The sequence below is a fragment of the Odocoileus virginianus genome, chromosome 10 (genome assembly GCF_023699985.2).
Source record: "Odocoileus virginianus isolate 20LAN1187 ecotype Illinois chromosome 10, Ovbor_1.2, whole genome shotgun sequence".
Classification (NCBI taxonomy): Eukaryota; Metazoa; Chordata; class Mammalia; order Artiodactyla; family Cervidae; genus Odocoileus; species Odocoileus virginianus.
Genome location: NC_069683.1, coordinates 52,077,362 through 52,104,767, shown reverse-complemented (window position 1 = coordinate 52,104,767; position 27,406 = coordinate 52,077,362). Strand labels below are relative to the sequence as shown.

At 45.8% G+C, this 27,406-nt stretch overlaps 1 protein-coding gene across 19 annotated transcripts in view; it reads left to right on the top strand.

Moving 5' to 3' along the window:
- Positions 1–27,406, top strand: part of NCAM1 (neural cell adhesion molecule 1) — a 345,495-nt gene that overhangs the window by 276,849 nt on the left and 41,240 nt on the right. For 10 of the 19 annotated variants that reach the window (XM_070473568.1, XM_070473567.1, XM_070473566.1 and 7 more), the window contains exons 5-14: positions 228–365; positions 1,457–1,574; positions 1,996–2,162; positions 12,167–12,309; positions 18,606–18,635; positions 22,946–23,096; positions 23,405–23,589; positions 24,138–24,234; positions 24,526–24,696; positions 26,748–26,879. In XM_070473568.1, the coding sequence (XP_070329669.1) occupies positions 228–365; positions 1,457–1,574; positions 1,996–2,162; positions 12,167–12,309; positions 18,606–18,635; positions 22,946–23,096; positions 23,405–23,589; positions 24,138–24,234; positions 24,526–24,696; positions 26,748–26,879 (1,332 nt within the window). The remainder of the gene's footprint in view (positions 1–227; positions 366–1,456; positions 1,575–1,995; positions 2,163–12,166; positions 12,310–18,605; positions 18,636–22,945; positions 23,097–23,404; positions 23,590–24,137; positions 24,235–24,525; positions 24,697–26,747; positions 26,880–27,406) is intronic. The other 9 variants (XM_070473583.1, XM_070473571.1, XM_070473570.1 and 6 more) reach the window with 1 other exon arrangement.

Sequence of the window (27,406 nt, the reverse complement as noted above, 5' to 3'; positions counted from 1 at the left end):
CTTTCTCTCGAAAGAAAAATACAGATTTCCAGCAGACTTTTGCTCTTGGCTCTATGTCAGAGCCAGGGACATATTATCTTATTTCAGCTTAAAGCCTGTCCCCACTTCCAGCCCTCCACCCACCCCCATGAGACTGAAGGTAGGAAAAAGGCAAGGTTCAGCGCTCTGCCTGCAGGTTCCCATCCTCTGACTGATCCTGGGACAAACCTGCTTCTTGTCTTTTCTAGTCCGATTCATAGTCCTGGCCAACAACTACCTCCAGATCCGGGGCATCAAGAAAACAGATGAGGGCACTTACCGCTGTGAGGGCAGGATCCTGGCCCGCGGGGAGATCAACTTCAAGGACATTCAGGTCATTGTGAATGGTAAGGAGCCCTGGCCTTCCTGCTCTCCTCACGGCTCCCGCCTTGGCTTGTCCACGTCAGCTGAGTCCACCCCTTCCCCCAGCCCACCCCCGTCCTCTGCCTTGTTTATTTGTTTGTTTTTAAAGACACTCACCTTTTGGGTCTCCCTCAACTATGGGGACTTCCAGTGCAGTTCTGGAACGTCCTTCATTATCTTGGAGCACTAGAAACTTGCCCCATGCTTCCTAATAAATTCTTCCTTATCCTTCACTGTCCTTGATGTTACTGTAATGGTGAAGTTAGTCCCCTGGTTCAGTGTTCAGAGAAAATATTATTATCAATTCAGGCCTCAGAATAGTCAGAATCATAGTCCATCCGTCGGTTTATTAATCTTAATTTGCAGTGTCAAATAAACACACCCGTGGAATCGATCTGACATTTACAAGATGTTTAGAGGAAATTATAATGTCAGTACTAAGAAAATAAGTAAATCGTGGTTGAATTGTTTTAGATATTGAAATGTATTTTTTGCCAAACTCTCTCTCATTCCTTTGGTAAAAACCAGTTTGTGCACAGAGTTGTTTAGGACAGTCCAAGAGAAATGTCACTCTTTGGTGAGCTAGTGCATTTCACATTGGTATTAACCATATAATTACTGAAAATGAAAATTTTGAACTTTTTCCAGTATTAAGAGCCCCCCCTTTAAATGTCAAGTTCTGCCAATCATGGTAGTTAAGATGAGTATGCACTGATTGAAAAAATATATAATGATAAATAGCTACTGTAAGTTGAACACCACTTTAAAATAAGGAAGACATTAATACAGCTTCTAAATCTGTATTTTTGAAAAGCAATATTATTATATGTTGTTATACATATACCATTACTAAGTATTGTTGGGAAACACTAATGCATGCTTGTGGGTGAATTATTTATCCAATTTGCAGTAATTGTTTAGTGCACACCTGCATTTAGACCCCTTACGCTAAAGCTCTGCAGCTTCCCAAGTCCTTAACCCTCTGACTCAGGGTCCCCCAAAAGTGACTCTTCTCCAGGCCACCGAGTCCTTTCAGGTTTTCACAGCCCCCGCTGACAGCCCTTCTTTCCTTCAGTGCCACCCACCGTCCAGGCCAGGCAGAGCATAGTGAATGCCACCGCCAACCTCGGCCAGTCCGTCACCCTCGTGTGCAACGCCGAAGGCTTCCCGGAGCCCACCATGAGTTGGACAAAGTAAGAAACCGGCTTGAGCCTTTATGACCGACTAGCGGAGGAGACCTGGCAGGGCCTACTGTGTTGGCGTTTCCAGGGAATGGGGTGGGCAGCTGGGAACCAGCAGCTCCGAGGGCAGAGTGGACTCTTCCAGTAAGGTCGCTTGCCTTGCGTGTGCATTGGATTCCTCCATCTTCAGTCTGTGGGGCAGAATCAGAGGCCCTCTTTGGAATTTTGGAGGATGCCGTTTGCAGCCCTTAGGCAGAATCGGAGATTTGGTTAAAGGAATCACACAGAAAGAAATAGAATTGAATGTCTTAACTTTCCGTGCAAGTTCAGTCTTTGACATGCGTTCAGTCTGCATTTTATGGAAACTAACTAAATATCAACCTCTCAGCTCTGTCATTAAAATCGCGGTCCTTCCCGTTTCCGTGCCCGGCAGGGACGGGGAGCAGATAGAGAATGAGGAGGACGAGAAGTACCTCTTCAGCGACGACAGCTCCGAGCTGACCATCAGGAAGGTGGACAAGAGCGACGAGGCCGAGTACGTCTGCATCGCCGAGAACAAGGCGGGCGAGCAGGACGCGTCCATCCACCTCAAGGTCTTCGGTAAGGACAGAGCGGCCAAGGTCATTGCTCTGCCTCGGTTTCTCTGACCGCTCGCCGTCCATCAGCAAGACCCTGTCCACTCGGCCTGGGAGGCTGCCCCCAAAGTAGCCGCTTCTCTCCAGCTCCCACCGCCTCAGCCTGATTCCAGGCCATCTTGGTCCTCACCTGGTCAATGAGACCAACTCCCAGCTGATCCCCCCGCTCCCCATTGTCCCCCTTATCAGCCTCCCCCACTCCCAGTAGCCGGAACAACCTTACATGCCACTTCTCTGTTTCGAATCCTCCAACGGCTTCCTGTTGGAGGTATAAAATCCAGACTTCTCTTTGGGGGCAAGACACTATATCTGCGCTTGCCCTGACTTCCTCCCTGACCTCATCATCCCTCCACACTTGCAGCTCTCCAGCCCCGGAAGCCCCCTTCCTCTCCCTTAGACACACTAAGCGTGTTCTCTGTCTCAAGGACATTGCTCCAGGTGCTTCTTCCGCTTGCAGCCTCATTCTGCCAGATCCCCTGCAAGCTGCCCTCTGCTCATCCATTATCCAGATCTCAGCGCATCCTTCAGATCACCTTCTCAGTGAACCCTGCCCTCCCTGCTCTGACCCATGCTTCTCCCTTATCACTGCACCCACCCACTCCACTGACCTCTTCTTCAGTGCCCTTCTCCCTGCCTGAACTGATCTTGTTTACATACTGGTTTGGGGGATTGCTTTTCCTGCGTCCACTAAGCGTGTGAACTCCAAGATGGCAGAGCACCGGCTGCCTTATACATCACTTTATCTCTGGCTCTCCAGACAGTGCCAGACTTCATAATAAGTGGGAAAAAAAAAAGTGAAAATGTTAATCACTCAGTCATGTCTGACTCTTTGTAACCCCATGGACTGTAGCCCACCAGACTCCTCTGTCTATGGAATTCTCCAAAGAGTACCGGAGTGGGTAGCCATTCTCTTCTCCAGGGGATCTTCCCGACCCAGGGATTGAACCTGGGTCTCCTGCATTGCAGGCAGATTCCTTACAGTCTAAGCCACAAGGGAAGCCCATAATAAATAGGCCCTTGTTCAGTGTTAGTGACCAAATGGCTGCCTCTGTCTCCCTTTCTTCCTTCCCTGACCTGTGTGAAGCAGGATTAGAAAAGTCATGAAAAGAAACTCTATATCTCTCCTCACTTTGTCTCTATAAACTCAGTTAACTTCCATTCATTCAGAGCTGAAATGCATTTTGACCTGACTTTGAAAAACGAATTTGTGGCGGAGAGATATTTAACCTAGTGACTTTCCGCTCTGTCGGCTCATCTTTTCTAAAAACAGATCAGGGAGTCCAGTGTAGACGGTGCTGCCAGAGAACAGACACTGCAGGGGCATCCCTGATGCATGCAGCTCCCAGGTGGTTATAGCACATGTCCTGGGGAACCTTGCCTGGGACCCGCTCGTTTAGCTCAATAAGGAGAATGCACTGATGTTTGTAAACACAGACCTGTGAAAACCAAGCATTTCTGCTATCCTAGATGGATCCTGCTTATTCATTAATGACAGTTGGACTTGGAAACAGGTTATCAGTTGGGTCGAAATTAACTGTGCATACTTGCGAGTGCAGCTAAATTTCTTGGAAAATATTCTTGACGATGTTTTCTCTGATTTCAACGGGTCTACCTCAGACTCTGATGTTAAGTTTTTCTAGATGAAAGACAGATGCACTTGTTACTATATTCCTTCATTTCACAATTTCTAAACCGGAGTATAATTCCTTTGCAGTGTACATGTGTACACATGTGTACACTTCCTTTGTATGTGTACATATGTGCCCTCCCTCTCAGGCTCCCCTCTCCCGCTGCATCCAGCCCTGGTTCTCACAGAGCACTGAGCGAGCTCCCTGTGTGATGCAGTGCTCCCACCAGTGTCTGTTTTACACATGATAGTGTAGATATGTCACTCCTGACCTTCCAATTGGCCCCACCCTGTGTCCACATGTCCTCTATATCTGCGTCTGTATTCCTGCCCTGAAAATAGGTTCATCAGTACCATCTTCCTAGATTCTATATATACGCATCAATGTACGACATTTGTTTTTTCTTTCTGAGTTACTTCACTCTGTATGACAGACTCTAGGTTCATCCACATCACTACAAATAATCCGATTTCATTCCTTTTCATAGCTGAGTGACATCCCATTGTATATATGTACCACATCTTCTTTATCCATCCATCTGTCAGTGGACATTTAGGTTGCTCCCGTGTCCTGGCTATTGTAAATAGTGTTGCAATGAACTTTGGGGGACATGTGTCTTTTTGATTTGTGGTTTTCTTAGTCACTCTGATTTTAAGTTTTTCCAGGTGAAAGACAGATGCATTTGTTCATGCATTCCTTCATTTCATAATTATTTACTGAGTACCCTTGTTGCTGGACAGAGGGGCAACAGAGATGAGTAAGAAAAGGTGTTTCAACCCCAAGAAGCACAAAGAGGGACATAAATATATATGCCTATAAATTATAGTAAATGATGAGTACCTGCCATAAGTCCAGCCATTGCCAAGGTTACAAAGATGAATAACATACACTCTGTTTTCATCAGTGGGTTCATAGGCTAACACAGATAATCATAAAATTGTTAATGACAACCCATTATGATGACTTCATAACAGTATACCTTAAGTATAAAGTAGGAAGTGACAAATAGATTCAAGGGATTAGATCTGATAGACAGAGTGCCTGAAGAACTATGGACAGAGGTTCATAAGATCGTACAGGAGGCAGTGATCAAAACCATCTCCAAGAAAAAGAAATGCAAAAAGGCAAAATGGCTGTCTGAAGAGGCCTTACAAAGAGCTGAGAAAAGAAGAGAAGTGAAAGGCAAAGGAGAAAAGGAAAGATGTACCCATTTGAATACAGAGTTCCAAAGAATAGCAAGGAGAGAAAAGAGAGTCTTCCTCAGTGATCAATGCTAAGAAATAGAGGAAAACAATAGAATGGGAAAGACTAGAGATCTCTTCAAGAAAATTAGAAATACCGAGGAAACATTTTATGCAAAGATGGGCACAATAAAGGACAGAAATGGTATGGACCTAACAGCAGCAAAACATATTAAGAAGAGCTGGCAAGAATACACAGAAGAACTGTACAAAAAGATTTTAATGACCCAGATAACCACGATGGTGTGATCACTCACCCAGAGCCAGACATCTTGGAGTGCAAAGTCAAGTGAGCCTTAGGCAGCATCACTACAAACAAAGACAGGGGAGGTGATGGAATTCCAGCTGAGCTATTTCTAATCCTAAAAGATAGTGTTGTGAAAGTGCTGCACTCAGTATGCCAGCAAATTTGGAAAACTCCGCAGTGGCCACAGGACTAAAAGGTCAGTTTTCATTTCAGTACCAAAGAAAGGCAACACCAAAGAATGTTCAAACTACCCCACAGTTGCACTCATTTCACATGCTAGCAAAGTAATGCTCAAAATTCTCCAAGCTAGGCCTCAACAGTATGTGAACCGAGAACTTCCAGATGTTCAATCTGGATTTAGAAAAGGCAGAGGAACCAGAGATCAAATTGCCAACATCCTTTGGATCATTGAAAAAGCAAGAGAATACCAGAAAAATATCTACTTCTGTTTTATTGACTATGCCAAAGCCTTTGACTGTGTGGATCACAACAAACTGTGGAAAATTCTTAAAGAGATGAGAATACCAGACCACCATACTTGCCTCCTGAGAAACCTGTATTCAGGTCAAGCAACAGTCAGAACCAGACATGGAACAGCGGACTGGTTCCATACTGGGAAAGGAGTACGTCAAGGCTGTATATTGTCACCCTGCTTATTTAACTTCTCTGCAGAGTACATCATGCGAAATGCCAGGCTGAATGAAGCACAAGCTGGAATCAAGATTGCCAGGAGAAATATCAATAACCTCAGAAATGTAGACACCACCTTTATGGCAGAAAGCAAAGAGGAACTAAAGAGCTTCTTGATGAAGAGGAGAATGGGTGAAAGAGGAGAATGAAAAAGCGGGCTTAAAACTCAACATTAAAAAAACTAAGATCCTGGCACTATCACTTCATGGCAAATAGATGGGGAAACAGTGGAAACAGTGACAGACTTTTTTGGGGGGGGACTCCAAAATCTCTGCAGATGGTGACTGCAGCCATGAAATTAAAAGATGCTTGCTCCTTGGAAGAAAAACTATGACCAACCTAGTTAGCATATTAAAAAACAGAGACATTACTTTGCTGACAAAGGTCTATCTAGTCAAAGCTATGGCTTTTCCAGTGGTCACGTATGGATGTGAGAGTTGGACCGTAAAGAAGGGTAAGTGCCGAAGAATTGGTGCTTTTGAACTGTGGTGTTGGAGAAGACAAGATCTTGAGAGTCCCTTGGACAGCAAGGCGATCAAACTAGTCCATCCTAAAGGAAATAAACCCTGAATATTCATTGGAAGGACTGATGCTGAAACTGAAGCTCCAGTACTATGGCAACCTGACTGGAAGAGTTGACTCACTGGAAAAGACGCTGATGCTGGGAAAGACTGAGGGCAGGAGGAGAAGGGGCGACAGAGGATGAGATGGTTGGATGGCATCACCGACTCAATGGACATGAGTTTCAGCAAACTCCAGGAGATGGAGAAGGACAGGGAAGCCTGGCCTGCATCCATGAAGTTGCAAAAATTTAGGCACAACTGAGCGACTGAACACAGCAACAAATAGCAATAGGCACAGTGTTTTACGGGAAAAGATTTTTGTCTGGTCCTGTGTGACAGCAGTTAGGGAAGTCTTCAAACACGGTAATGCGTTTCCCAAGTGGGAGTTGCCCAGATGCGGGAGGGGTGGACGAGCCTTTCAAGCCGGGCTGCGCAGGCACCGAGGCTGGAAGAGCCCCCGTGCTGGAGGTGAACTCCTTGTGGCCGGGGATTGTGTCCGCTGTACTCACAGACCTACCCTTAGTGTCAGCATCAGCGTGAACTTCCTCAGTGGGACATCAGCTGGCATAAAAGAGACACCAGTGTTTGAATAAATGAGGGAATCGTAATTAGCTTTATAGGAATGAAGCATAATCTATATGGCAGGGAGATGGATGTGGAAACATGTAATCATTTGTCTTTAGAAAATTCCTTTAGATAGCAGCCCCATAAGGTAGTAATAATAATAGTACCCAACACAAAGTGAGCACGTATAATGTGCCTAGCACTGTGAGAGGTACTATCCATAAATGAGCTTTTAACCTCATCACAATCCTACGAAGGAGATTTAACTTTTATCCCTATTATGCAAATGAGGAAATTGAGCACAGAGTGATTAGATATCCTACCCAAGGAACCAGGACTCAAACCAGAGCTTTCGTGTCCATTCTCTGGGCCAGCGATGGTGATCACTCCTCCACGAAACCCAGTTTACCACATATTGCATCCGGTCTCTGTGCAGAGTGACTCGTGATTAGCGGACTCTGCCTTTTCCTCCGTGGCTCTCGTGGTTTCCCTGTGGCCATACACTCAGTTCTAACTCGGCTAGTCAAGGACAGATCTTCGCTTCTGTTCCAGGCCTCTCTGGGGCTGCCCAGGAAGGAGGAGCGGGCAGTGTCAAGAGCCGTGTGAGGCCATGCTCGAGTGAAGAGTGTGGGAAAGGTCGAGGGAAGGAGGGAAGGAGGCAGAACAGATAGGATGCAGGAGCTGTGGCAGGGCACAGTTTGTCCTTCCACCCTCCCTCCTGCATCGCACCCACACGCACACACATGCTCACACACACACTCACACTCACTCACTCCACTGCCACAGTTCTTCCCCAAGACTACAGCTGAGAGAATGTTTGTTTGGCCACCCAGTAAAGCAAACAGAGATGTGAGTGACTCCTGCAGAGACAAGTTAAGAGACTCATACTGATAGCTTACGGGTGAACGGTGTCAGATTCATGATCTCCGAAGAAGATTTAACTTCAGGACCAGGGACCAGGCTTGATCACTCAAGAGCTTTTGTGTAGCAAAGTTTCATTAAAGTACAACAAGGGACAGAGAAAGCTTCTGACATCGACATCAGAAGGGGGATGGAGAGTGTCCCCCTTGCTAATGTTGACAAGGGAGTTATATGCTTTTTTAATTAGTTATTACAATAAATCAAAAGAATGTCTCAAGGTTGTAAAGATCTTACTAGACCCATTGCCATGATTTACATTTTAAGATTACCGGATTAGCCAGAAGGTTTTCAGGAAGGAGAAACTGTGCTCAAGCAGGATACATTGTTGTTCTATAATCCTTAGTACAGAGTTTAAACTGAGCTGTTTGTTGTGAAACCATCAGTTCCAGGCTTAAAGAAAAAAACATTTTATGTGACTAAGAGGAAGGAATGTAGAGAAAAAAAAGACATTTGTCCTTTCCTCCTCCTTGAGAATTCCAGACCCCTGTCTCCGCTTCTAGAACCCTAGATCCCTTTCTCCTTCTCGGGGACCCCAGACTTCCTATCAACCTGCCTAGGAATTGACGCGTTCAATAGGTGTGTATGTCTAATCCATATTAGATGTGGACATGAATTCGAGCAGACTCCAGGAGACAGTGGAGGACAGAGGAGCCTGGTGGGTTTTAGTCCATGGTCTCGCAGAGTCAGACACTCAGTGACTGAACAATAACAGCAGCGGATGTCTAATCCAGGTCCACACTCCTCTGCAACATCCGGAGCAGAGTTCACCTGGCCTCCTTGGAGTAACCTGGTCCCCGTATATGCCCTCCTTTCTCTCTTCATTCCACATTCTTGATCTCATTTCTGTCCTCCTCCTTCCAGCCTCTCCCAGGGGTTTAGGAGATCAGTGCTAGGGCCTGGGAGCCAAGTGAGGTGGGGCTAACTAGGTGGAACTTCATCTTTCCCCAGCCCCTTTCTCCTTCTCCTTGGCCTTCTGGCTTGCCATCAGGGACCAGCATTAGGGGAGATATGGAGTAGGTTTCCAAGAAGCAGCAGGGTCACAGCAGTGAGGTAGAAGAGGAAAGAAGCCTGCAGCTTAGACAGTGAAGACATGTGCAGAACTGTGGCTTCAAGAAGGGCTGGCAATGAGTGTGCAAGGGCTGTATCCAAATTAAGGACTACCATAATTGTCCTAAGCAATACCATCTTTTCCTAAAACAGGGACATGTTCTAGCATGCGCTGCCCTAGTTGTCAACCAGAAGCTCTTTTAACTAAGCCCATCCTATCTACCTTTAAACTTGGCAGTGCATTTCCACTGCTTCTCCTGCCATGGGACCTTCTGAAGAAGTAGTTTTGTCTCAACAGATTCTCATTATGCTTCTACCAATGCTCTCGAGGTCTGTGCTGCTCTCTGGGCTTGGACTGAGGCGAGTTCACCAACGGGCAGAAGCTTTGCTTAGCTGACCCCTTAGGACCAAAGCAGCCCATGTTAGTTACAGTGAAAGACAAACAGGTGCCTGAAGGAAAGGGCAGCTGGTCACACCCAGCATCTCCGTGCAGGGGAGTAGAGGCCCTGGAGCCCTCCTTGGACTTCCAGGCGCCTGGGCTTGAGTGAGAGTGGATAAGTCTGGCCCTCAGTGGCAGGTGCAGAGCCAATTGATGTGCTGGGTGGGGAAAGCAGGCATGCTTAGAAAACTCACAAGCACAGCTGTGCTCACAGGGCTGCCCATGGGGACAGGTGCAGTGGGTCAATCTAAGGCATTAAATCCCATGGCGGCGGGTGAAGAACAGAACAGAGATCCAAAGTCAAGGGCCAACAACAGTGCAAGTATCATTCGCAGATAAAACCTGAAGAGATTCTTCTAGACGCTGGTGTGCAGAAGGAGGGACTCTTTCCTGAGCAGGGTGACCCCACACTGTCCCTGTCAGCTCAAGGATGCCCGTTGTCCCAGAGTAATTATTTATAGCATGCCTTTCACTCTCAAGAAGGCCCTGATTTGGACAATAAATTATATTGTTATCCGGTTTCCAAGGCAGCATTCTAAGACTTCAGTTAGTTCCAAGAGTAGCTTGCTTCTAGGGTGCAGAAAGGATTAAGTTAATGGTGAGTAGCCTGCCTGCCTTCCAACAGCCTCTGTAGACCATACAAAATTAGCCATTGTTACTAATGATTTAGTAAGAATACATTTTGCCTTGTTCTAAAGACTTATACAGGGCAACCTTTATAACCATCTGGGAAATGGAGTCACCAAGACCAGATATTCTTCATAGATGTTAACTGTCCCTGATCTGTCTTCTGCTAACTTTTGCTGCTAGGACAAAGTGCTGTGGGGCAGGACAATATCCACAAACACTGTCTGGGTCACAGTGTCCACATAGCTTTCTTGGGGCTGCCCTCAGACCCCAGACCACCTGTGAGAGTTCAGTGACTTCAGTTGTTTGGCTGATTTTTTTTTTTAACTTTTCAATTTGTGATTTTTAACAGAAAAGAAATGCAACTTTTATTTTACCTCTGTAAAACCTCTTCTTCAACAAAAACACTTAATACTTATTCCATCCAGCATGAGTTGTAAGTTCCTTGGAAGTTTTGTTGATCAAGATAGACACAGAACCTTCCTGGAGGAAAACCTCACTCATGTGAGCTCCATTAAATTTGTTCAAATTTGTGATCATTTGGCCTCATTGAATTAGATGTGCCTTGATGCTAACCTTCAAAAAGGATTTGCTCTAAGCAGGCTGTTAGGACAGATAAGCTGTAGGAGAATATTTGAATGATATGGGTCATTTCATATAGAAGTAGATATTTGCTATGGAAAATGCACAGCTCCATCACTGTTTTCTGTTTATTAAAATAGAATCAAGGCCTCAACTTGGAGGATATATAATAGGCAGTAGTTTTATTAGCCTACTTGAAGTTACTGTATGAATTTGAATATAAAGCAAATTCAGTCATTTCAAAAATTTTCCATACTTCGAATTTATTTATTATATGTTTATCTAGTCTGGCTTTTTTCTCTATTAGTGAAATAAGTTACATTTGTACGGTGCTGTCTTTTTGATGGAAGGTTTAGCGATTTCAGAGTATAATTGTTTTAAATTGGGAAAATTCAATTTTCTCTAATGTTTTAACATTTAAACTCAGCCGTGAATGCCTGCGCTTTCTTGCGTTACCCAAAACATTTGGAAATGAACTCATCTCAACTCATCTTCTTCCCCAGCCACTCCCCAGCCCCCAGAAGGTCACCAACCACATTTCCTTACTCGAATTAATGCTAGCACAGCCCTCCAAGGTGCTCAGAATCTCCTGAGTCATTTGGTCTCCTCATCCCTCCTTTGGATTCTCCCCATCTCTTCTTGCACTCTGTTCACTTCCATTTCCTGCAAAGCTTTCCTTCGGCATCTCTCTGGAAGCTGCCCCTTCTCTATTCCCTAGAGACAATGTTCAGGATCATATTGCATCATATCTGGAGGGGTTCCACGGCTTCCAGGTTGGTTTCTCCACCTTCAGGCTTTCTCCATCTCTAATTTTTCCCGGATTAACCTTCCTCTAACGCAAATGAGCATTCATTCCTCTGACCAAACACCGTGAGGGGGCCAGCAGGCACAGGATAAAATTCAAGCAAGCGTTGTCACCAGATGATCAAGACACTGTCTGCCCGGATGCAGCGCTGTCTCCCACTGCTTTGAGGCACAAGCCCGTGGACCCTGACACTCTGCTCTCTTTCCCACTCTGTCCTCACACGTTCTTGCTTCCTTGCTTTCATTCACATGGCTTTCCACCCTCAGAATGACTGTGTCCCCGCTAAGTTCTACCTCCTGAAAATCTCACAACCCAGCTCCAAGGCTGTCTCCTTTTGAAGACTCAGCTGGAGGCGGGCCCATCCTCTGCTCGGGCCTTTGCACCGTTGTGCTTATTGCTGTCACCGTTGTTGTTACTATTGTCACTTTGGTGTTGACACATACCTGCTTCATTGTCAGCTCCCCGGGGAGTTCAGCTCATTATCTTGTGCAACACCTAGATCAGGGCTTTAGGCTTCATAAGTTAATAACCTCATTGGATCGGTGCACTTATAATTCAAACCTGAAAAGCTAAAAATACATCAGGTAAACTCACAGAAATGTTCTCTGTTTTCAGCAAAACCCAAAATCACCTACGTAGAGAACCAGACTGCCATGGAACTAGAGGAACAGGTCACTCTTACCTGTGAAGCCTCGGGAGACCCCATTCCCTCAATCACCTGGAGAACATCCACCCGAAACATCAGCAGTGAAGAAAAGGTATAATATCACCCAAGAGTTTCAGGGCCATGGAACTCAGACCCGACCCGGGCTCAGTCTGCTCCATGCCCAGCCCTCTTCAGTGAACCAGAAAATAGGATGTGGTCACTGGAGGTCACCGCCAGGTTCTGTGGGCCCCCTCCTCCCGCCTGCCCTGGCTGTGGCCTACTTGGCATCCCCTTGAGATGGAGGAGGCACAGTTCCTTGCATGGATCTGCAGAGGTGTCATGTTAGTGGGTGTGGGTAAGTTAGACATCCCGAGGAGGATGGAGATAGGGATTCTCCAGTGCACAGTTATGGAGCTGGGGAGGGACAGGGGGAAGCTGAGATCCTGGTGCCCTAGGTGCTATTAGCTTCATCTCAGGAGCACCCAAGGAAATGTCTCCCAGAACTAATAGGGGTCAGAATGAGCCTATTAATTCTTTTCCTTGTGATGTGTATATTCATGCTCCACATGTACTATATGCACAAAAGCTTGGTTGCCTTTCTGTCTGCCTGTATTTTCAGTCACATTTGGGTATCATTTTGTTCTCAAGGCAAAAATAATTAGCAGTTTCTACATGAGGGTGATTACACCAGGTTCTGCAAGATAGTCTCTGAGAACTGAAAAACACTGCAGCAACGTTCCTGGCAAATTTAAATGACTCGTAAGATATAGATTCCAAGCACATGGATTTATAGGTCGCCGGAAAGCTGTCTTTATTATTGACAATATATGAACATTGAGGTAACCCCATACTGGGCAGCCTTTTGCTATTGAGTGGGCCTAAAGGCAGGAGGAGGAAGAAGCTTGGTTTTAAAGCAACTTAAACCGTCTCATGGCACTTTTCCAATCTCTTTTCGTATATCCTGCAGTAATGGGCTTCGTTTTAGTTAGCCACAACTTTGTCACCTCTTCAGGAGTAATAGTCATAGCCTTAAAGAACATTTATAATGGATTGCTGATTGACCAGAATGTCAGAAAATGATAGATCATCACTCTTCTGTCTGCATAAGGAAATCCCTAGAGAGAGTAGACTCAAATAAAGCTAAAAAGGGAGAATGTGAAATTTCAGAGCCAAATTTGGAATTTGCATTTGAGCAACTGATTTCTCTACTACTAATAGAAGACAAAGCTAAATCAAGAGGAACAGAAATTGCTGTTCCAAAAAAAATCCATTATTTTTTTGCAAGTGTTACCTCCAGAGTTGAATTCAGCTTAACCGACACTCAGCTGAGGAACTGCTAAGTATTTTTGAAACTTGCATATGCTGTTTGATATTGTGAAAACCAACTGAATTAAGTAATGTGGTGTTTACTTGGATACATTCTTTATCAACATTGGAATTAAACCCTCAGCTCAGATTTTTAACTCCCATCATGTGTGTTACGTGGATTGAATGTACATCTCAGGGCTCAAACCACAGGGCTGCTGCTTGGAGGATTTTTCTGTATCAAGCTTGAGAGTAGATTTGTCCAGAATGACCCAGTGTACGTCTCTGACCTAAAGTGAAGGACAGAAATAACATCTACCAGATTAATGATGGTTTTAAATTTCTATATCTTTTCTAGGGATAGCTCAGCAGCCAAGCTAGACCAGAAAGGTTATTGTGATTTGTGCCTACCTTAGGTCCTTTAATAGGTAGATACTTCTGGCTTGTACCTGTGAATTCATTTTTACAGAATGAGAACAAAAAGCTAGTCACTAATACACCCTCATGCTTCCTAAATATTAAAACCAAACGCGTCCAGCAGAGACCATCTCAAGCCAAGGAGGCTTTGCATAATTCAGTTATCAGTGTAGATCATTAGTCTCAGTCTGAGAAAGTATTTAAGCCCAGCTACATAGCTTGTGTTGTGCTTTCTTTTACTATGGACTGCCTTCAAGTGACATTACTAAAACCAGAATAAGTCTTCCAAACTGGCCAGTGATGTAACCTCCGATCAGCATATTTGCCTAAATGAAACCCTGTAGAGAAAAGTTGCCATTTCTATTAATTATATATTGACATCAAAACAGCCTGGCAGTCATCTTACACTGGGAGTGGCTAAAACTTTAGAAAACAGAGATGGCCTGTTTGTGAGCCAGTTGATCTCCAAATAGTAAATATTACTTTTATCTGGCAGCCACTCCTCATTGTCTCCTGTGTCTGAAGTTGCATGATAAATAGTTAGGTATCAAGATGATTAGCAGAGTCACAGAACTGTAGGAGCAGAGGCAAGCCATTTTCTTTTGCAAGTCAAGATTATGCACTGAGCTAAGAATAGACAGTTGTGTCTACCGGCAAGGGCAGGAGGGCTCCTGAGAAGTAGATCCCATGACCTGCCAGAATCCCAGAAGGTTGGCAGGAAGCCTCCTTTGGAGGTTGTCTCGTCTCGCTGCCAGAAAGTCCCTCAGCCCCTGCTTGAAGGGCGACAGCGCCAATCCTCTGCAGGGCAAGAGGTAGCCCCGATGCTCAGGAGGGCCTGCTGCTTCCCAGCCTTGCCGCCCTGCCACTGGGTCCCTTGCGTGGGAACTGCTGACCAGCCCTCCGGTGTTTCTCTAGTCGGTCCTCTGACCCTGTGACACTTCCGGTTATTTTCACCGCTGCTCTTACCTCATGGCCTTCACACCCTTCGCCTTTCCAGTTGTACTAGAGAGCTTCCCTTCACTAGCGTCCCCTCTCAGTTGGCAGCACCCAGTGCAGCGGTCCTCCTCGCTTATTGCTCGCTTGGTCTGGACACGGACGTCATGCAGTCAGCATCACGTTAGCCCTTTCGTAGCGTCCTCATTCCGGTGTCTCCTGTTGAGCTTGTGGTCAGCTAAAAGACCCAGCTTGTTTTGGTATGAACTGCATTTAAGCCACATATCCCCTGTCCTGTCCTGATGCAATTGATTGCCTAACTGATAATGCTGAATTTTATATTTGTTTCTATTAAAAATTGTTTTGTTTGTTGCAACCCAGTATTTCTCAACCGGGGGTCAGGATGACAGTTTGGGAAGACTTTCTTCACTGAGACTGTCCTGTGCATTGTAAGATATTTCCCACCACTGCTCTTTTCCCTTTAAGTGTTAGTAACCACCTCTAACCATTCTGATTACCAAAAACGTCACATACAGAAACACTCCTTGGCTTGAGAATGACCATTTTAGTCCATCTTGCTGACCAGTCAGGACTGGTTTTCATCAGAACTGTCCTTAGAGGTCTTTGGGTCCACAGTATTTCAGCCAGTGGGGGCTCCCTGTTTCATTTATGTGTGTTAAAAATAATGGGGTCTAACAGTCAATGATGACCCAGATCTTCCCCATACAACTGCTGTCCAGCATCTGTATTAGCTGTTGCTTCCAACCTTGTATGAATACTTACTTGAAATATCTTTGTCCAAGTCCTTGATAAAAATATTGACTGGGAGAAAATCAAGTCCTGAGCCCTTAGAATGCCACCAGGGGTCAATGGCTCAGAGGTAGAGGGCATGATGCCATGGTACTGTCTAATGATCCTGATGACTTTCTTGGGAGGCTCAATGCTTCCTTTAATAAAGTTAGTGACAGTAGACACTGATTAAGTACAGCTTTCTCTTTTGCTTCACTGCTTAGTTGAGTCTAGTATATATCCTTTTTAAGAGGAGGGAGAGCAAAAGCTTTCAACCATGGAATTGTGGTGACTTTCTAATGGAATACTGAAGTTCTTCATTCAAAAAAGATGAGAAAAAAAAAGCAAAAAAAAGTACAATGAGCCCAAAAGTCGCATCATATCTTTGATAATGTCTAGCTTTAGTCCAATCACTCATTTCAGATTGATTATAATCAATCTGTTAGGCTTTAATTAGTTGAGTTGGTTTCACTCAACAACTGATAATAGCTAGGCTAAGGTTGGAGCACTAAGATCATTAGGGAATATCATCTGTCTGAAAGTTAATCCATTTCTTAGTGGTCACTAATATGTTGGCCAAAATTTTTGAACATTGTGATGGGTCAGTTTGATCTCTGTGTATGGAGGTCATTGTGATACCAAGAAAGTTTGTGCATCCGCATCATTTTATTACTCATCCTATTCAGACTCATTTTTTAAATTGCCAGGTATTTTAAAGACTCTCAGTAAGTGGCACTAAATTCCAGGTACTATTTATTTAGTGAGTGAGACCCCTAGATGGTGATTTGCATCCTCTCTCCCTGACAGAACAGTCCATTGTCTGCTCATTTGAAAATCTCTAGGCCTTTGAAGAGACTGAGAAAGAAAGGCTAGTAAAACCTTAATGTCTAAGGAGAAGGAGAGGCACAAAGTGTTGAGATCAGAAGAGACAGAAATAAGTAAAGGGCATTTCATGAACCTTGTATCTTGAGTTGACAGAGTATCCTACAAAAAAGAGAAACCTTTTGAAACTCTGGATTCCTTGGAGACTGAAGTCTTTTCATCAGGAAGAACTCCTTATTCAGTACAAATCAGGTGCTTACTCTTAAACACCGGAGAAGGTGCCTGCATTGAGCAGTTAGAGTCTTTTATCTAGAATGTGGACAGAAGTCTAACAGGGAAAGCCTAGGATAAGTGTCTATCACTCCACTTTAGTTTGTATACATATTCCTACAGACTTGTGTGTAATATCATGAAACATGCAATGTTAAAAGCACCTGGAACTACAATTTTTGAAAAGCTAATCATATTCCAATTTGTAAGTGTATATTTGCATACCAGGTTATTTTAAAGTGGGCTACATGCCTTCACCAAATAATCAGGGTCAAGATGATCCTATCTGCTCTGTCATTGGTGCTGTTTGTCAGGACCTGGACTGATGTCCTTACCAAGTCCCCTTCCAGGAGGTGTGCTTTAGCCAGTTACAGAACTACCTCTGCTTTTCCCAACTAGGCTTACCAGATTTTTTTTTTTTTTTAAGTACAAGTGTGTCCCAGGTAAACGATGCATGGGGATCTACTTAATGCTAGATGTTTTAAATTTTAAACACTACACTAAAAATTAAAAAATTAGTCTTTGTTCATCTGAAATTCTATTCTAAGAAAAAAAAAGATTTATCTTATTTTCCCACCAGGCACACAGGTGGAAGTTCAGGCTACTAGAAGTATTGTGTTACTAGCATCCACTTATTCCAAAAGCCACAAAACCACCACAGTGAGTTGAGAAAGACGCAGGATGAATCAGATCTGAAAAGCAAACAACTCATATGATGGAGTCTTGATTCCTGCAGCCCTGGCACGTGGCACACAGCTTCTAAGCGATGTGGATACGGCAGCCACATGTGACATGTCTGCCTGCTGTTGCTCTGGTCCATGCGTGTTCTGTTTCTCACTGCCCTCTTCACTCCACCATCCTGTGGCATCATCCACATCCCTCATTTCTCATGAAAGCTCCTTGCATTTAGTAGACTCTTCTTGCATTTAGTAGACTTTTACTAAATGTTTGCTAACTCATTCACATTCCTGGGATTGCATTGCTGTGTCTCTGGTGTCTCTTCTGTCCTTTTTCCATCTGAACCTCAGGGACAGTCAGGCAGTCAACAACATCAGGTATGATGTTTTTGACTCCCATCATGAAATCAGAAAAGCTGCAAGCAGAGTAGATTCCCCAGTGCTGGATAAATAAAAAATCTTGAAGTGGGTAGGAAAACACCCAAACCCCCCAGTGTTCCTGGGTTGGCTCACTCCTTTGTGAATGCCATGTTTGATGAAGATGCTTAAACCTGCATGTCATCCTTTTGCCTTTAAGAAGCTACTGGAACCTACCACAGCACTCAGAGTTTGATATCCTCAAAGCATCCTGCCCCGTAGTCTTAAGGGCATTCTTCTCATTCCTAAATATACCCACTCTGTTCCTTTCTTCATTCCTTTTTTTTTAAAATAAAAATTTGATTTTTGATAGTATGCATGCAAAGAGTTACAAAATGCATGAGCACAAAATAATATATGAATGATAAGCTGTCCAATCAAATCCAAAGGAGGAAACCTACTCTTCAAGTATCTCTGTATTGTGTGGTTAGAGCTAGCAGTGTCACCTAGCATGAGGACTATCCAAGGTATTTGGAAATAGGAGCAGTCTAATATGTCTACTGGTAGCCATATGTATGTCTTCCAAAGGTTAGGAGAGGCTTTACCTGTGAATTGTACACCTTGATGTGCATAAGGGGGGCAGAAAAGCTGAGCATAAGCTAAATCCTAAGTTAAATTGGGCAGTGAACACACCATTGAAAGTGGGCCTTGGAAAAAGCTCTGAATTGAAAAGAAACTGCATGTGCACGGAATGCAGTGGGATACATCAGTTCTCTAAAGCAACATATTGTAAAATTTTACTGCTTTCTTGTTGTGTTTTATATCTTGTTCTCTCCAGGCTTCGTGGACTCGACCAGAGAAGCAAGAGGTATAGCTTACCTGACCACTAGTCAGTCTTTAGTTTTGCAAGCACTACAGTTTAACTCACCATTGCAGTTTAATAACCAGACATGCTAAAACTAACTAGTAATTTAGTTTGATTAAAGAATAGGTCCATAGTGGTAGATGTTACTTAGCAATAGTGTCATTGCAGGATGAGCAAGCAAGGTGTGTTGGGAGTGGATGAACAAATCTTTGTTATTTCCTAAGACTGGATCTTATTCTCTTGCTGGTGCTGATAAAATCACATCCAAGTAATTATACTCAGAGAAATAAATGGCCCCAGTTCCCAGGCCAGGTATTTTGAAATGATGAAATTTTTTGACTCTCACCTGGTTGATGTGGCTTTGGATCATAAAGTCACAGAGTTTAGTGATCTAAAAACCACTCAGCCCTTACCTTTCCAGCTCAACTCATCTTGTTGCTCACTTATTTTATCATGATTGGTCTTGGTAAATTACCACATCACGTTTCATCTCAAAGCAATGCAAATAACATCTCTCATTGGTTTTCCCAAATTGCTAAACACATTTATGTTACTTTTATAGAGCATTAAATTTATGAGATTAGAATGATGTGTCACAGATGATTGTGTGTGTGTGTGTGTGTGTGTGTGTGTGTTTAAGTCAGTAGCATATTTAGCCTTTGAAATTTCTCTGACTACTTGCTGCCATTTGGGCAATGTGGGACTTAGTTTGAAAACTGAGGTTAAATATTAATCTTTAGATTGTAATTGCTACGCACCCAAGACCCTATTTAGGATTATGTCTACCATTCTTGACCTGCTTTGTGTGATTAAGTGACAGAATTGAAATCAAAACCAGTATGCTTTAGATGAAGTTCAAAAATCTAATCTGTAAAATATAAAGGAACCTTTTCTCTAGATGGAACTTAGATATTGTGTAATACCATAAATGTGGAATATGGCAATCCTGTGGACTATATTTTAATTGGGTAAACCCATCCCCCTAGTCTCTCAGATATGATAATTATTCAGAACACATAACTCACGTGTTCAGGTCATGGCTATAAATATTTAATGCCGTTTAATATTTAAAAGTTGACTGCCTGTCCCCAGGCACCGATGGTAGTTTCTGCAGCCTGCTGTCGTTGAATCTAGTTCATTAGGAGCCCCCTTTGTATCATCCCTTCCTCCTCAGCATAGGGACTGTAGCTAGGCGCACAGGCTCACTGAAACACTTTCCTCCTCCAGCCCAGAGGTGCTGTCACAGACGGGGTGCTTTATTGCCCAGAAGTCACAGGCTCATTAGGATTGGGGATAGGAGAAAAGAAGGGTTCATTATCAGCCCCTCCTGAACCACTTCCCCTCTCATTCCACTTGGCCTTGCACATCTTCCCCTGTCATTCAGATTTAGACCCAGCTAGAGGAGGAGCTGAGATTTATCAGGGAGCATTAAGGAGATGTTGAGAGGATTGCTATTAGTAGTGGAAGTAATTGGTTTACTCCTAGGAAAGCAGACACCTCACTCCCTTTTGCCAAAGTGTCCTTATCTTAAGTTATCTCGCTCTGGACATAATTGACTTTCAAGTGAGTTCTGCCCGCTGAGGCTTAGAAGCTCCATTCCTTTCTATTTGTCTCAGTCAGGAATGAAGACCACGAATCCAGATGAGCTCGAAAGAAGGCTTGGGTTGTGACCAGTTTCACTCTGAAAGCTCTGGAAAGCCTTAGGACTTCTCCTGGCAAGAAGAGAGACAAAAATGTTTTGATGAGAAGAGCAATTATAATTGCCCTTAAGGATTTGTTGCAAAACAGGGTCTTCTTGCCATAACGATCTTTTCATTCATGCCCAGTTTATCTAGTTCCTTCTTGAATCTGGACCATCAGCCTGCCTGATGTCTGGTCTGGATGCCTTGGAGGGGGCGCTGTCTGACTCTGGCCTGGTGCCAGAGTAAATCATTTCAGAGGGAAATTGTCCAATCACCCTGGAGTCTGTCTGCGCCCCCTCGGAGGGAAGAACTGGGCATCTGGCAAGTAATCCTGTCATCAATCCTGTCTTGAGCCACCACAAAACTATAGTTCCCTGTGGAAGGCCGCCTGCCGCCCTGTTGACATCATTCAGTGAGAAAATTTTCCAGAGAGAAATTTAGACAGACCTGATAAAAGGGGGGAAAAAATAGGACTGTCAGTGCAGTCATTTCTCTCTGACCATTTTCTAGATCATTCTGAGTAAAAACTGCTCATGTCCCCCTTTGTGCTTGCTTGTTGATGTCCTTCTCTTAGCTACAGGACTTTCTTTGCATCTTCTGCTGCTGCATCCTTCCTTATGGAAATGTCCTCTTGACTTCGGAAAGATTCCGGTCAGTTTTCCTTATTTGTGGTGGTGGCCCAGGGACAAGTCCTGGGTATGTGACAAAAAATTATAGAGTTCAGCTTCTGGCTGGCGTTACTGTTGGCTGAACCTGTGTTCTCACTCTTCTATCTTTTGGGGAAATAGGAATGATGAGCAGGTCAGGTCAGCCCTCATAGATTCTGCAGGGATGACCTCACACTCCGGATGCCACAAGTTTAGGTGATGGGTCAAGATTTTGTTTGGCACGTGAAAACCACCACTGCCATGGACCCTGTCAGCCCACTTGAAAAGGGTTTTCAGGAGCCAGTATCTTCAACAGACCAGATGTCTCTGATTTTCTAGGCAGGCCCTCTACCCCAGCCCATGTCAGCTCACATTCGTGTGCATATCCTCTGGGGTGCACCTCTCAACCAATCAGCCTACCTGGGGCTGATCACATGCCACCTGGGAGCGGAGAACCAAGGCATCTGGGCATTCCTGTCGGAGAGGGGTGGCCCTGGCTGCTGCAGGTGGGGATGGTGTTGCTCAACTCTGCTGTCTCCTTGCTGGCAGTTGTGTTCCTGCTTCTGGATATGAAATGCAATGGGGCTTAAATGACTGAAATAGACTAGCTCTACCAGGGGTGCTGGGCTTCCCCGGCGGCTCAGACAGTAAAGAATCTGCCTGCAGTGCAAGAGACCTGGGTTCTATCCCTGGGTCGGGAAGATCCCCTGGAGGAGGGCATGGCAACCCACTCCAGTGTTCTTGCCTGGAGAATCTTCATGGACAGAGGAGCCTGGTGGGCTACAGTCCATAGGGTTACAAAGAATCGGACGTGACTGATCGGCTAAATACCAGGGATGACAGAGGGACTTCTTGTGGTAGATCTGAGGCTACAGTTAAGGCCAATGGTGTCTTGCTTTTGAACTCCCCAAACTGGCCTGCTTTATGACATTTCAATACTGGATTTCGGGCTTCCAAACCAGCAGCTCAAAGGAACCTGAAGGCAGGTATTCTCTAGTTCTTTAAAAGCGCGACCTCATGGGATGACAGATGCTATAGGCAGAGTACTCACATGCCTCTGTCTGTGGAATACCACACAGTGGACATAAAAGTATGGCCCAGCCCATGAGAAGCTAGACTGCTTCTTCAGATGACCCTCTTTCTTGAGGATCTAAACTCAGACCACATGCCCAGACTCTTCCTAGGCCAGCAACCATTTTACTTAACAGTGTAAAGGGGAAACCCCTAGGAAATATTCCAGTATCCATTGCCCCGGGCTCATATGCTGATTGCCTGTTTGACCAGTTCTTGTAATTCCAAAGACTCAGGAAGACAGTTCTAGTGTCACAGGCTAAAACATGGTAATTGTGGTGTTTAGGATCTTACATATGCCTGGGAACCTCTGTACCACCATCCCAGGAAAGAGGACACAGTTCCCCTCACTTCCAGGGTGACAGCTCCTGAGCTCTGGATTGTTAGACATTTTTGGAATGAAATTGTTTTAGTTTTAAGCATTCAAGAAAATGAGGCATCTGCAGAAAGATGACTTTCTTGTATCATTTCTTTCACTTGGCACATTCAGATTTCCCATTAAGTGTGCACGCACCAGGGAACCAGCAGATAGACGGGAAGGAAAGGATGGGAGTGCAGGTTTTCCAGAACCTCATGAGGTGAGGCTGTTGAAGCTGCAATGCCTGCTGGCCAGACTTTGGCTTCCATTTCAGATATGCCAAGCCAAGCTGTCTGGGGGCCTCAGTTATCCTTCCCAAGCCAGTCTTGGCACACAGGCTAGGCCGCTGGATAAACTGAGACCCATTTTTCTGTTTGGGATGCACCCAAGTTCCCATGGTGCTCTCTGGAGCCTTGCTGCCACAAGTTGGTACCTAAAGCAAGACCTAGACATTGCCACAGAGAGGGGAGAGCTGTGAGGCTGGTCGTGGGCAGCGATGCCTGGTCTCAGCGCCGCCCACCTCAGCCCCTGACGCTGCCCCTCCCCTCCCCGCAGACCCTGGACGGGCACATGGTGGTGCGCAGCCACGCCCGCGTGTCGTCCCTGACCCTGAAGAGCATCCAGTACACCGACGCCGGGGAGTACGTCTGCACTGCCAGCAACACCATCGGCCAGGACTCCCAGTCCATGTACCTCGAAGTGCAATGTGAGGAGAACGGCGGCAGGACGCGGGGCAGGGGGGTTTGCACAGGGTCGGGGTGACAGACCTGTCCTGCGGCGGTAGGCCCTAGGTCATCCCAAAGCTGTGTCTCCAAGGGACCCCCTCCTCACCATCCTCAGACTTACAGGTCTGTGTGTCTCCCCACGCAGCTCATGGGGAAAGCCCCGATCCCCGCTTTCCCCCAGCGTCAGATTGGCTTCAAGGCTCGCCCGCCATCCCAGGGCCGGGAGCCAGAGTGGGGGGGACTCCGCGATCACGGCGGGCTTCCTGAGGGCCGCTGTCCTTCTTTGCAGATGCCCCCAAGCTGCAGGGCCCCGTGGCTGTGTACACGTGGGAGGGGAACCAGGTGAACATCACCTGCGAGGTGTTTGCCTACCCCAGTGCCACTATCTCCTGGTTCCGCGACGGTCAGCTGCTGCCCAGCTCCAACTACAGCAACATCAAGATCTACAACACCCCATCCGCCAGCTACCTGGAGGTGAGGCAGTGTGGGGCGGGGCGTGGTGCAGGAGGCGGGGTCTGAGCGTGCACAGGCTTGGGATGCAGCTAACATCCTCTCTCTCGCTTCTCTGACTCATCCTAAGCAGTGGAGCCATTGGTCAGGGAAGAAAGCCAGCCTTAGCCTGCCCCTTGCTCTCGAGGAACCAGATCAGGGCCTGGAGGGGAGCAGAGTGTTCCTTCCTCATGAGCCCCTTTTCTTTTTTTTTTTCTTTTTTATTTAAATATAGTTGATTTGCAATGTTGCACCCATCTCTGCTGGTCAGCATCATGACTCAGTTATACACAGAGATGCATTCTTCTTTATTATCGTCTTTCCCATTGTAGTTTATCCCAGGAAATTGGATGTCGTTCCCTGTGCTATATTGTAGGACCTTGTTGTTTATCCATTCTGTATGTGATAGTTTGCATCTACCAACTCTATGAGCTGGAGCTTTCCTGATTCTATTCTTAGTTCAGTAAATAAGGATCTGAGGTTGTGGCCATTCCGTGGGACACTTGTAACCCAAGAGCTCCTTCTCTCTAAAGGTGACCCCAGACTCTGAAAATGATTTTGGAAACTACAACTGTACTGCAGTGAATCGCATTGGACAGGAGTCTTTGGAATTCATCCTTGTCCAAGCAGGTGAGTGCCCCTTCCAGCTATACCACCCTCACCTGGGCTGGTCCATTTCATGACCTTCTGTGATGACAGAAAGTGGGGAGAAGGGGAGTAAAGGTCAGCAACCAAAGGGCAAGGAGGCTGAGAGCTAAGGGGGCTTAAGGAGCTGGACATGGCGTATGTTGGGAGGGAATTATATGGTGGGGTAGACCAGGAGATTCACGAGAGTTAAATGAGAGTCATGTTTCGTGATTGGAAGTTACGTCCTGGGCCAAATCCAGCTGACCTGGGTCTCCATCTGTGTCCTCCTCACAGACACCCCATCCTCACCGTCCATCGACCAGGTGGAACCATACTCTAGCACGGCACAGGTGCAGTTTGATGAGCCAGAGGCCACAGGCGGGGTGCCCATCCTCAAATACAAAGCAGAGTGGAGAGCGATGGGAGAGGAGGTGTGGCACTCCAAGTGGTATGATGCCAAGGAAGGTAAGTTCCAGAGTCGGGGTTTACTCGAGAATGATGTCTCTGGGCACACACACCACACCCCTTGAGTTCACTGGATCCTGGCTTCTGACATGACACCCCCCTGCTGGGGAATGCCAGATGCCACTGCCTGCCATCCCGTTGATGTCCCGGTGCTGCAGCACTGTCACTGGCCCCCAGCCTTGGGGTGTGGTCACGTCTCATGTGGGGCTGTTGGCCTTCTGCCACCCCAGCACTTCAGAACCTGGTTCTCATGACCGTGCCAGGACGGATGAGGCCGGCTCAGCTGCTGTCCAAGCAGAAGCCCTGCTTAAGTGCTGAGCACAACCCAGAGGAGTCCTGGATACCCTGCTCTGCATATTTGGGTCCCGTGTGCTTCAGGTTCTCTGCTCTCACCCATCCAATCCTGCTTGGGTATGTTCAGGGATCACCATGTAATTATGACATCAACCTAATAAGCAGAGCCGGAGAGACAGCTCTTTTAAATCAATTGTATGATATATTTCCAAAGATCTGAAAAATGACCCTTGGATGACTGCAGTCATCCAAGTTTCTGAGCTCAGCTCATCTTGCCCTGAGGATTGAATGTGTTTACGTCTGACTCTCCCTTTGAGGTTTAATTGGAATAACTCAGTGAAGTAAGTTTTGTTTCCGTAGCAATTTTTAATCCCAGAAATGAGGGTAGAGCTGAGAATGGATTGGATTAGGATGCAGTGTCACAGCAATTCAGAGACATCTTCCAACTCAGTTTTACTGAGAACTCATCCTTCCGGGAAGCTCCCATCACTCCAGCTTTGGGGAGGGCTAGGAGGATTTTCTGTGTAATCAGGATTAGAACTAGAAGAAAATCATCCTTCACCTCCCTGACATCCCCCTGAAACCTCATAATGACTTTGTGGCAGGTTAATCCCATGTCCAACAGACTTTTTGTTTCCTAGTTAACTTTTTTAATGTAGTAAAATATACATGACATGAGCTTCCCAGCTGGCACTAGTGGTAAAGAATCCACCTGCCAGTGCAAGAGACATAAGAGACTCGGGTTCGATCCCTGGATCAGAAAGATCCCCTGGGAGAGGAAATGGCAACCCACTCCAGTATTCTTACCTGGAGTGTCCCAGGGACACAGGAGCCTGGCGGCTACAGTCTGTGGGGTCGAAAAATTCAGACATGACTGAGTGAGTACCATATTTAACATACAAAGTATTATTTTAAGCATTTTTTAGTGTTCACAGTTCAGTGGCATTAAATCATTATGTAGTCACCCCTGTCCATCTCCAGGACTTTTTCATCCTAAAGTCAATACCCATTAAATAACAACTCCCCATTCCCTCCTGCCCCAGCCCCTGGCAGCCAGCCTTCTACTTTCTATAGAGTTGACTCTTATTGTTGTTGTTGTTTAGTCTCCGAGCCATGTCTGAATCTTTTGCAACCCCGTGGGCTGTAGTCCGCCAGGTTTCTCTGTCCATGGGATTTCCCAGGCAAGATAGCCATTTCCTCCTCCAGGGGATCTTCCTGACCCAGGGATCAGACCTGCATCTCCCGCTTCTGCATTGGCAGACGATTCTTTACCACTGAGTCACCATGGAAGCCCATAGTTGACTATTAATAGTCTCTATGTAGTTGACTGTTCTAGGTGCTTCATATAAGTGGAATAATACAGTATTTGTCCTTTTGTATCTGTCCTGTTTCAGCTAGTGTGATGTCCTCAAGGTTCAGCCCTGTTGTAGTGCGTCAGAATGTCATGCCTTTTTAAAACTGGATAATATTCCATTATATGGAAGACCACGTTCTGTTTATGCATTCATCTGTTGGGGGACATTTGGGTTGTTTCCACAGTTCAGCTGTTATAAACAAGACAGCTGTGAACATTTGTACAAATATCTATTCCAGTCCCTGCTTTCAGTCCTTTGGTACATGTATCCAGAACTGGAAGTGCTGGATCGAATCCTACCTTTAATCGCAGACGGATTTGCTGTACTGTTTTCCACAGTGGCTGCACTGTTTCACCAATAGGCTTTCCCCGCTTTGTGACCCTTTTCGTGTTCTCACAACAGCCAGCATGGAGGGCATCGTCACCATCGTGGGCCTCAAGCCTGAGACGACGTACGCAGTCCGGCTGGCGGCCCTCAACGGCAAGGGCCTGGGCGAGATCAGCGCCGCCTCCGAGTTCAAGACGCAGCCAGTCCGTAAGTACAGCCCGCTGCCCGGCTCGTCCCCTTGGGGTGGGGGGGACCCATCCAGTGTTCAGATGACAGCTTTTTGTCTTTACAGGTCCCTCTGCTCACGGTGGTCCCACCTCCTAGTTCTCTGGCCCTCAGCGGCGGCCCATACCACTCCCTCTGTTCTCACTTTCTCAAAGGGCTTGGTGACACAGTCTAATAGCTGGTCCAGCTTGTTAGAGGAGCAGCTGGGGCAGAAAACCACGCACGCGTGTTATTAGAGGCACCAAGGAGACTCAGGGCAGCATGGTGGGGACAGAGTTTGGAGATTTGCCCTTTGTCACAAGGGCCCTAGGGGCTTCCCCGGGGGCTCCGTGGCAAAGAATCCGCCTGCCAGTGCAGAAGACTTGGGTTCAATCCTTGGGTCAGGAAGATCCTCTGGAGAAGGGACTGGCAATCCACTCCAGTACTCTTGCCTGGGAAATCCCATAGACAAAGGAGCCTGGTGGGCTACGGTCCATGGAGTTGCAAAGAGTCAGACACCACTGAGAATC